The sequence below is a fragment of the Channa argus genome, chromosome 24, assembly GCF_033026475.1.
Source record: "Channa argus isolate prfri chromosome 24, Channa argus male v1.0, whole genome shotgun sequence".
Taxonomy (NCBI): domain Eukaryota; kingdom Metazoa; phylum Chordata; class Actinopteri; order Anabantiformes; family Channidae; genus Channa; species Channa argus.
Window position 1 is genome coordinate 5,871,537 of NC_090220.1, and position 11,217 is coordinate 5,882,753.

Consider the following 11,217-nt stretch of genomic DNA (forward strand, 5'->3'; position numbering starts at 1 on the left):
ATTTTCCCCATCTTTACGTATATGACTTGCTTTCAGTTAAAATTTCTAGCCAAATCATTTTTACACCTGATTTAATGTTCATAAAAGACATGTTGATTAAGCAGATGTTACTACGACCAGTAGTGAAACAGTAGATTACGGACACTTAGGATTCAGAATGGCAGAGTACGTTAGTGCTGCTCTGGATGAGCTGGAGTGGAAGGAGGAGAAAGAAAGAAGGTGGAGAGGGGCCAGTGTGGGGTCTGGCTCCACTCGCTGTATTGAACTGTACTACTGTAGTGTGGGGCGTGCTGACTCATGCTCCATCTTACCAATTGGGAGTGTATGTGTGAGTGTGGTCACTCCTCTGTGTCTCTTACACACACACACACACTTGCACTCAGTGCCCCGCCTGAACCCAGCACTGACTGTAGACTGGGGCGCCCCCCCTGCCCCCAGTGACAATCCATCAAACCCCCCCTGTCTAGAACAAAAAGAGCCAGTTGTAGCTGTAGCCTATTTCTCTTTCAAAGCTTTTTTTCCCACTCCTCACTATTTTTTACTCCCTCTTTCTCCTTTCTCTCTTGCTCTTGGTGATTCATTAAAAACAATTTTTCTTTTTTTATGCGCTTACTAGAAGGGAAAAGAAAAGGAGAGACTTTGAGTTGCACAAGGACAGATTAGGCATTTCTAGAACAATGTTCCTTTTTTCTTGTAACTTGAGCCTCCTGCAGTTAGAGAAGCAAGGAAATTTAACTTGGTAGAGGCAGGCTGCAGGCTGGGGTCAATGGGGGTGTTAGGAGGGAGGACGGTGGGGGCTGCCGCGTGTTTTATTACCCCAGATCTTTATCTGTCCTACACATGGAGCTGGATCCCCACCTAGCCTACAGCATCAGGAGCAGAAGGAAGAGCAGGGTGTGGGGTTAAGGGGGTGGCCTTCAGCTCACTGATCAAGCTCTTCTCTCTCTCTCTCTCCCTCTCTCTTTCCCCCCCCCCCCCCCCCCCCCCCTCTCTCTGTTCTTTCTGTGGTTCCTGGCAGGAGGAAAACTGGCTGTCGTGGCTCTTTGAGAAGATTGTGGTCATCATGGTATGCTTCTTTGTCTGCTCCATTGTCAACTCCATGGCCCAGAGTTACGCCAAGCACAAGCAGCAGGAGAAATACTTGGAGGCCAAAATGGAATGAAGGCAAGCTTGCGCTCACGGCCAGCCATCAACTTCAGAAGCTCCCACCACTCTTTTCTTTATTGCTGCTCTCCCTCCTGGCTGATACCCCACCATTATCTGAGGCAAAGTATCGGCCAACATCTGGTTTCTCTCTTGATATTGTAGCAACATGTTGTTGATGAGCTCGGACTTCCATTTACTTGCTTTTTAAGGCTTTGCATTTGGTAGTGATTTATGCGAATAGTTCTTTGTAAGGTAGGTTCTTGTTGGGTTGCGTGTAACTGTGTGTAAGCTGTTATGTTTTTAAAGTGTCCCAATCGGTGCATTTAACAGCTCCTGAGCATGTAAAAAGAAGCTGCTCGCAATAATTCTTCTCAGTAAGGCCTTAAAGTGCACTATTTGCTCCAATAGAAGGATCTGAAGTCTTACATCTCCATGGTGTCACTTGAAGTCATTTTATTTTATTAAGCTACAATTGTTAGTTTTCCTTATGTGCTGAGAACCTACTTACTTATTTATGATATACATTTAAAAGTTTATTAATAAGTTATTCTGTATATATTACTGTTAAGAGTTTCTGTGCAGTATTGCTAGATAAGACAAGTAAATGTAGTGTAATGTGTCAAAGCAGTCTCACATCTCATATTACAGCACACTAGGTCAGTTGTACAGATCTTAATCAATATTTCAGACTCGTCATGGTTTAGAAGACCGTGTCTTTTGCGTGTGCCATAAAGCTGATTTTGGTACTTATGGCTGAAAAAACGATAAATCACCCATGAATCACCCTGCTGGTCCTTTTGTCTGCCCTTATTGTTCTGCTTCCAGGAAGAGAGCACATGAGTCAGCCCGGGGGCTACTTTACCAGATGCAGCCATATATTGAATCAGACTGTGTATGTGCGTGCTTGTGTGTGAGAAGAAGATAGTAGGTTGAGTTTGTGTTGCTGTCACATTTGTTGCATTGTCTTTTATATTTAATGGATTAAAGCAGATTGCACTACACGAATGGACTAGGAATGTGGTTACAAGTCTTACTATGGCAGCTCTTTTAACTTAGGCGTAGTCAGTGTGTGTCATGGTAAGTGTTTTTCTTTGTCTTCACATGTCCACATGGCTTATTTTTTCTCATTTTCACCCATGACTAGAAGAGAAAGCTCGTGTTTGACATTACATGGGCAGCTCCAATAACAAAACTCTGCATTTTTTATTAACAATGCTCAGTTTTTGGGCAATTCTTTTTTGGTTTTTTTCGCCCTGGATAACGTCAGATGGCTCTCAAAACACGCAGTACCTTCTTTTTTCCATAATTGCCAGTAAAGTGTGCTATTTTCTTCTCCCTCTCTGTACCGCTGCTGTGCTACGCTGGACTGAGCGCAGTGGGCGCTAGAGCAGGCACAAGCAGGAGGGAAAAAAAAACCCTCAAGCGCACAGTGAAAAGCGTCTGTGCCGTTACCTCAGCTGAACCTTCAAATGAACTCGTTGCACTACCCTAGTCACGGAGCCAGGAGACGAATCACTCGAGCAGATTCTAAACAGAGGGGTACTGTTGAGCGGGTTTAACCCTGCACAGTGCACCAGCTCCAGTCAGTACATTCACATCTCCTCTTTTCTGCTGTCATGGTAAGTAGGATTAGGATTTATTTTCATTGTTGCCGTTTCTGTACATGCGTACATCTCAGGCATGTCCGTCACTCTCTCGGCCTGTCAGATAGCTTATCAGACTGGTGTTGGCTGTTAAGATTGCAAGGCGACAACAGTCTGTAGGCTGTCTGACATTTCGGGCTCTTTCATCTGACCCACATACTGTTTTGTCCTCCTTCTGTTTTTGTCATTGTCTCAGTTAGCATCAGTTCCCATTTAGAGGTGTGTGCTGCGATGTCACTTCCCTTTATCCCAACCGCTTGTGAAACGTCGGGGACATGGTCCTATTGTTTTTTATCCATGTTGACGTCTGTGAGGGATTTTATGTGGTTTTATGTGGGGAACTGTGTTGTCACATGTTTGCAAATGTGCAGATGTAGTGATGCCGATAGTATAGGCTACTTCTGTGTATATGTCTCTCTGGAAGTGTGTGTGTGTGCGTGTGCGAGTTGGTTCTATCCTTTTGAATTTCCAGAGAATCCAGACTGTACACACCTTATTGCAACACATCACATTGTGACACCCAGCCTTAGGTATGGTACACACAGTGCTCACCCAGCTCTCTCCTTCCCTTTTACACTTCCCTGTTCTCTTTTACCGAGAACTTTCTTCAGTTGCTCAATACGCACTTTTTTTTTGTGGGAGGTTGCTTTTTATTTGAACACCTCGCTTGAGGAGTTTTTTTATATAAAGGCCAAAAAAGGGGGATTATACAAACGTGAACATCATTGCTTGATCAGTAGATACTTCTCCCCCAAAGACTGTTTAGATTTCTTATTTTCAGAGTAAAAAAGTAAAACGTTTTTCCTGGTCTTGAAAGCAAAATCACTGGATAACACTGGAATGGCTCGCTGGCTAGCAAAGTGTTTTTCTTGGCAGTTTCAGGATGTCCTGTTCCATAAGGGAGCCCCCTTTTGGCATGCCTGAATGTGTGTGTGTGTGCATGTTTGTCTAGAAATTCTGTTTATATTTCTTTGTGTAAGTGCCTATATTTATTTTCTGATAGATGCCTGTACCTGTTATTTTTCTGCTTTCACTTTAATAAAATCAGTTGAAAAAGAGCATCAGTGTACTGTTCACTATGTGATAACTTGACCACACTGGACCAGTGTTGACCCACAGGCCTCCAAAGAATCTCACATGTCAGCCGAGAAAGACGGACAAGAAGGATACTTAGTTCATCACAACTCCAATTTCCTTCTCTAGTGTTTCACATTCAAATGGTTATCGCATTACACATTTGCTTGCTCCATACAGACATCAGCTCCCTTTCAGATACCCCATTAAGCCTTTGCTTAGTTCTGAGTTATGGCTACACTAATGCTTTTAATAGCAAATGAAAGCTCTATTTACATACAATACTTTTATACAATTACTAGTATTTGTACGAGTGTAATTAAGTCACAATTATATGAAACATGTGGTTTGGGCATTGTACCGTTTCAAAAAAATGTTCCTATACAAAATGTTTTCCGTGCTAAAAGTGAATAAGTTGCTCAAACATAAATTTCAAAATTAAATATTTAAAATCATGTCTCATCGCTTATGATTCTCCCACATTCCCGCAAAAATATATACACAAAACAATAAGTAAAATTCATGTATGAAGTGAAAATAAAAAGCAGTAATGTTAGTGTCTGTGGGTTTGGGTGAACACAACGTGTCCTGAGGTCAGATGTGTAACCTGTGCTGTGAGACCCCTGATGAGAGAAGTCCTGTTCCCAGAGCAGCCACACCCAGAGCACCATAAAGATGACTTTCCATCCAGCCCATTCTACCCCACCCTGCCCCGGGGCTCCGACTGAAAACCCAACATGCAAATCCTGCCTGTCCAAACAGGCTGGGGGACTGATATTCAAATAACGGCACCTCTTTTGTCCTTCCTGTCTTTCTTTCTCTGATCTGTCCATATGCTGTACATATACTACAGTTGAATCCGTTAGCGCTAGTTTCATTTCTGGCACAGTGACACTCCCACCCACTCAGCCCCCCCCCAACACACACACACCACCTCCCTTACTGTCTCTCACTCTCCAGTTTTTTCCCCTCCCTGTCAGCAGGCTAACCACTGAGGGATGCTGAAATATCACTGACTTCATCCACCAACAAAAACCCACCCACCCACAAACCCACTCTGCATTTGGTTATCCACTTAGCTCCTTTCACACTCTGTCTCATTAAATTATGCTGACCATGTGGACCCCCCCCCACCCCCCCTTTTTTTCCCTCTTTTTTTTCTCACTAAAAATCACATTAAGGTCTTTTGTTTTTAGATGTAGCAGTCGGGGGTCATAGGCAGACAGACCAAATGGTTAAGAGAAACATGCTTATCATTGAAAAGTAACTATTAATGTATACAGTGTCTAATTAATGTGAGATTAGCTGTGGTTTGGTTTTTAGGACAAAACTATGTTCCAAAATTCCTGTAGTTTGTCATAATTAGAAAATTTATATTATATATTTGAAATGGTTCACTGGAAAAATATTTAGTTTATTTGAAAAATATGTTATCTATTCAAAATGTTTAAATGTTGCACTTCCTTAAATGTGAGCTTAAAATGTGGGTGTACATGCAGGATTGTGTGATTTAACAGTTTTTAGAAGACAGTCGTGTTCCAATATGCAAGTTACACAAGTGTGAAATGAAACACAAAGTCCAATAAACGTTGCTGTGAAGTAACAAATGTCTTGCTTTTGAGATGAAAAATATTATCTAAAAATAGATTTTACAAATATGTGGATTTTTTCTGCTTGGTTTTCAATAAGGAAAGAGTATATATATTTTCAATATTTTAACCAGAAAACTTTTTGTGCAAAAACGTTTTTTAAATTTTCTAATCTGGGTAATGTTATGTATCTCAAAACATATCTAGCCTACACATATCTAATATGAGACAATTCCTAATAAATCCTATTAATATAGTGTTTGCATTTAATTGTTCTTATGATGATCTCTGTCTTTTGATTTAAATTTCTACAGCCCTGAAAAGCACTGTGTATGTAGAAAGGACATACTTGTTTATTTAAAATAACTTCATTAAATATTAATATTTTTTTTTATAGCTTTATACAAAACTAGAATAATCAGCAAAATGCTAATCAGAAACTAATCAGATTACACACAGGAAAACAATGAGAAACATTACAGATAAAAATACACAGGAGTGTCACACAACAGCATGTAACTTTAGAAATCACCAAATTTTAATACCAACGTCATAATATGACTTACTGTAAACCTAAAGTACAAGGAAATCATATTTGGGTCATATATTCAGAAGTGACCAAAGCAGCAATGTGTGGATATATCTGTCACACCAATACGTTTATATTTTTGCTCTCTACCTCTCTCTCTCTCTCTCAGACACACACACACATCATAACTGCGGTTACTGCAAAGCCCCAGCTCCAAAAGCCTCCGTTTCCTTTATTGTGGTTTTGGCATGCTAAGATCAAACAAAGTTATCAGCAACTTTAGACTCTTCATAATTCACTCCATCTGAGATCAGAGATATTATAGGTCTCTTTTGAATTAGATCACTGGGTCAATCCAGAATGATTGAGTGTCTAACTAAACTTATCAACAGGCATTTGGATGACTTCTTTTGATGTGTGATTTACAATGATTTAAACACATTATTCCCATCATTATTCTATAATGATGTACTCTTTCTCAGATTCAATTTGACACAACAAAACATATCTCCCTGAGCCGTGTTAAACTAAATTATGTGTGGGTATTTTAACAGAGCATAGTTAGGCGGGAGCATCTGCTGTTCCTGCCCACGCAGTGCCAACATGGCAGACAGCCTAATGGCTGATGCCAGGTGGCAATGCCGGGCCACTGTGACGAAAGACACACGTCCAAAACTCTTCCGTCTGCCTTTTCCTCGAGGCATTAACACTCCGACCAAAGTAAGGATGTGTGTTTGTTGCGCTTATAAAGACCAGGAAGGATTCTACAATACAAACCAATTTGTAGTTGTCATTAAGTTGCATCCACTTTTGTTAGTTTATGAAGAAGCTTTGAGAGAAAAACACCCGTGATTTAAACTTTTGTCCGGCCTTGTCCTGTATACGTAAAACATCAATAAGTTGTGTACTACATTCACAAATGAACTATCTTAGGTGTGAACACAGGAAATAATTTTCTCTTTATGTGGTTGCATGACACAACATGACAGAGTACAGTTGAGGTAGACCTGCATAAAGGCTTGTCATGTTTTTTATTCCCCCTACCTTTTGTGTCCCAGGAGTTTTGCCAGGGAAACTGCGTCATTCAGGTGTGTCATAAATACACAGGGGACATAAGAGCTGTAGAAAGATTAGACAACAGAATTAAAGCAGCAGCATGCCCAAGAGTAGAGTGGGTGTTAGAATTGTTGAAATGTACCTAATACTCCAACACACACGCAGTCAGAAGCAACACACCCCTTTGATGTGACAGGACTTGAGTCAGTCAAGTGTTGTGAATGCTTGACATTATGGGCTCTCCTCAGCAGCAGTTTTTATCCCGGGGCACTGAGAACAGCCTATAAGAACACCTTCATGTCGACGCAGGTTTCTGTGTCATGACATGATGCCATCTCAAAAATATTACTCAGGAATGTCTCATACTGCCTTCCAAGCATACCAATGCTCAGGATATGGTTTGCTGTTTCCGCTCGATACAAAGACTGAACCGGAAAGACATATTTGGTCAAAATGCTCATGGAAACATTCACTTTCTAGCACCAGTTTAATATATATTGTGCTGCTATCGTGATTATTGGTACCGATAGCCATCTGCCATATTGGATTTGTGCATCTCTTCTTCAGTCAGTCTTTCAGAAGCAAGGAAAAAGAGGAATCTTTCAAGGTATAACGGTAGATTTTAATATTCAACAAAATATATACAGAATGAGCCACGCCACAGTCTTCCCTGTGTCTATGCACTGGCATCAAAAGCATATGACATTACTACTGCCGTCACCAACTTAAGCTCTCAGCTTTTATGGCAGGGCAATCAGAGCTAATTTTAGTCTTGTCCACATACTCTGCATGAGGCCTGTTTACCACATGCAGTGTGGTTGTATGCAGCGTGCCCATCAACGTGCTGCAAACGACCACAAAGAGCAAACAAAACCAGACACTTTCATGCTAGACTACACAACAAACACACTGTGCTCCCCGTTCATCTGGACTGGCTTTTCTGCTGTGATATTCCAGCTAAAGACTGCTTTTGGTAGTGCTTTAATAACCTCACCTTAGGCCTCCAAAATAAAAAAGGAGACAGGATACAGGAGTCTAACAAGAGGGAATCATTAGTTCCACAAACTAAGATTTTATAAAAATCTATTTAGACGTCCTTCATTGTAAAGATGCATTTAAAATCATCTTCTAATCAAATCAGAATTGAAACTATATTTCTTGGAGGAAATTAAAACATGTGATTTCTTACCTTTCCTGTCTGCTTCCTCCAAATAATACGGAAATCCAATTGTGCAAAAAAAATAAAAAAATAAAAAATAAAATAAAACAACTGCTGAAAATAACATTTTACTGTAAGTCAGAAGACAAAGAGCATATTAAGACTAGTATATTTTTTTTTTTTTTCAGAAAATGCCTCAAGAATATAATATAAATGGACAAAATAATTAATGGCAACATTTAACAAAGAGCCATCTTTATAATAATTTTTATTTTTATTTTTTCCACACTCAAAAAATAATTTGAGATTTTATGTTAAACAATAGAAATGCATATACACTGTATATATAATTAGCCTGTGAGCGTTAGTGTCATTTTTAGTGCAACACTTTTCTACTTCTTGTACCGTGAACACAGCACTCATGGAGCATTGTTTTGGTTTGACATTTCAGCTGTGGTTTACCATTGAATTGTTCTGACACACATCTGAGCCAAAACCCAGTTGACCTAACGTACTGTATATATTATGGCTGACCCTGCGAATCTAGTGGCCCTTTGCACAAAACAAACATAATACGCAGGGGTTACAGGGATTACTTTGCCAGATGCTTGGATATTTGGCTTTTAAAACTCACCGTGCAGCCTCTCTCTTTCGGAAAATAAATCCCCCTAAACCTACCTCAGTGATTTACAGTAAATTTCAATGTCACCTTTTCACTAGATCCTGCTTTTGGAGCTCTGCTCTAATCAGATGGCGTATTCATAGTGTGAAATGCTGTGTCAGTAACTAGCTACTGTACAGTTACAGTAGGACACCTGCCATTTAAACAGTTTAGTACAGACTAAGTGAGCATTATGAAAACAGATATGGTACAGTTTTGTCTTATTATTGTTTTTTATTGTTTAATATAGGTACAAAACAGAACACTGCACAGTTCTTTTGTCTTGGATTTTAAACCAGGTGTATACACTGAAGGAAAAAAGAAAATGAAGACGCTGACAGCTTTCACCCTCCAGTTTTAATGAATGGCTTTCCATACTGACAAAATCCAAACATGGGAACACAACACAGTCAGTTGATATGCAAAGTGATTTTGAATGAACACAATGCCAACCTCAAGTCATCACACAGACCCACAACAGAGCTGTGTGACCTTCTACCAGTGTCTAGTCTGTTCTTTGGCATACACAAACAAAGCTAAACAAAACCGAGAACACACACAGAAAACATAGTTTGTTACTCTGTGCAGCTGGTTCTGATCACTGGACAATCAAAGTCAAACAAACTATCAGATGGAATTGAAGCAGTGCTCAAAGTATCGCTGCCCTGCAGGAGGCCTTTCCTGAGGCTTCTGAGAAAGCACACACACCATAAAAGAAGCAATGCTAAAGACTGACCTTCCAGCTCCTAGACAGAAGACAACCTGGGAATTTCATCTGTTATCACTGTCACTTGTTTATGTGGTGGTGGTCAGGCATGCTGTAATTAATGAAACACACCCTCTGCTGAAGAACAGAGTCTCATCAACACTTGTGACGGCTGAAACATCCTGCTGAATGCTTTTATGCTGGCCATATAGTGAAGGAAGGCAGGGGGAAGGGGTTGCTGAAGATTCAATTTATTTAATACGCACTTCCTACAGGCTTTCCTGTTTACCACATCATCATCATTATGAGTAATCATGACATAGCCTCCGATTCTCAAAAACAACACATTTGCTGACCCAAACCGAGGAACTGTTTCCCCCCAAGACACTGTAAATGTCCTACAGATGACTTCTTTCACGATATGGGGAGTTTGATAGTTGTGCTGTCCCAGAAAATCATCACTGAATTAACTTTTTAGAGCCTTTTATTTATACAAAAAATGTTTTGTTCACTTGGATGTGTCACTTTTGTGTTTCAGAAGGTTTCACATTCATCTGGGATCACTGAAGGCGAACAGTTTCTGTTTGCTCATTTTTGGAGAACTAGAAACATCAGCAAAAATTTTTAGGACACCAAATCTTAAAACATTGTTTAAGTTAGTAATGAAATCCTTTTTTTGAAACAAGGTTTTCAAATAATGCTTTTAAAACACAGTAAATATGCAGCACATTTCAATAATATTGTTTCATTACAAAACTTTAAAAGAAAATGTAAGTATTTCTACACTCAAACGACAGTTTATTAATATATTCAGCTTTTTTCTTAACTCGTAGATGGACCAAGATTTCCTAAAAGAATAATAAAAAAGTAAACCGCTTATTGCTAACATTTCATATCTATTTCTACTTGTACGTCCTTCTTTTCTCTAAAACCAGAAAACAAGTTGCTGCAGGTACAACTCTGTCAGACCTGCTTCACCAGCAGCAGCATGAGGTCCACTAGATGTTTGTGTGAGTTCAGACAAGCCTGCCTTCTCTTTCTGAAAACTGATAACAATGGTCTGCACTGAAAAATCGAGCAGTTTTGTGCTTTGTCATTCAAAGTAGGAACAATTCTACATCTAGATGAAGTTGAAAACCACTAGGGGGAGCAGCAGCCTTGAGGTTCTTTATTAAAATGCATAAAAATGTAACAATGTATAGTTGTTTTGTCCATGGTTGTTAAATTTGACTTTGTTTAAATAATTTGCCAAAGTGTAGGAAGAAACGCACGTTTTAAGGTGAATGAAAAATGGTTTTAATCTACATGAAAGAATTTCTTTTTTCTTGCTGCCACCTCCTGGAGAGAAAATGGGAGTGTGGAGAGATCCTACAGTCAACTGCAAGTTTACACAGTGATCTAAAAATGGCTACTACAAGCAAAATTTTTTACCTCTTACAGCCTCAAACACACATTATGAGTTATGCCACCAAAAACATTTAGGATGTCTCTCTTCTTGTCCAGTTGAGTCCTGACAGTGTCAGTGAGCCACCATGAACAAAAGCATGGACCCTGAAAGTGAAGCAGTTAAAAGACATTTAGCCATCCTTCTCTTTTGGGATTTATTCTTGTGCTTGTACCACTGTGACATTGGAAATGGCTTCTGTGAAAATAG

General features: G+C 39.7%; 1 protein-coding gene across 7 annotated transcripts in view; it reads left to right on the top strand.

Annotated features, from left to right (window-relative positions):
* Nucleotides 1-3,848, top strand: part of LOC137109162 (vacuole membrane protein 1-like) — a 55,895-nt gene extending 52,047 nt beyond the window's left edge. For 6 of the 7 annotated variants that reach the window (XM_067494637.1, XM_067494639.1, XM_067494638.1 and 3 more), the window contains one exon: nucleotides 1,019-3,848. In XM_067494637.1, the coding sequence (XP_067350738.1) occupies nucleotides 1,019-1,162 (144 nt within the window). In that variant the 3' untranslated portion in view covers nucleotides 1,163-3,848. The remainder of the gene's footprint in view (nucleotides 1-1,018) is intronic. The other variant, XR_010912279.1, reaches the window with a different exon arrangement.
* Nucleotides 3,849-11,217: the final 7,369 nt, after the last annotated feature.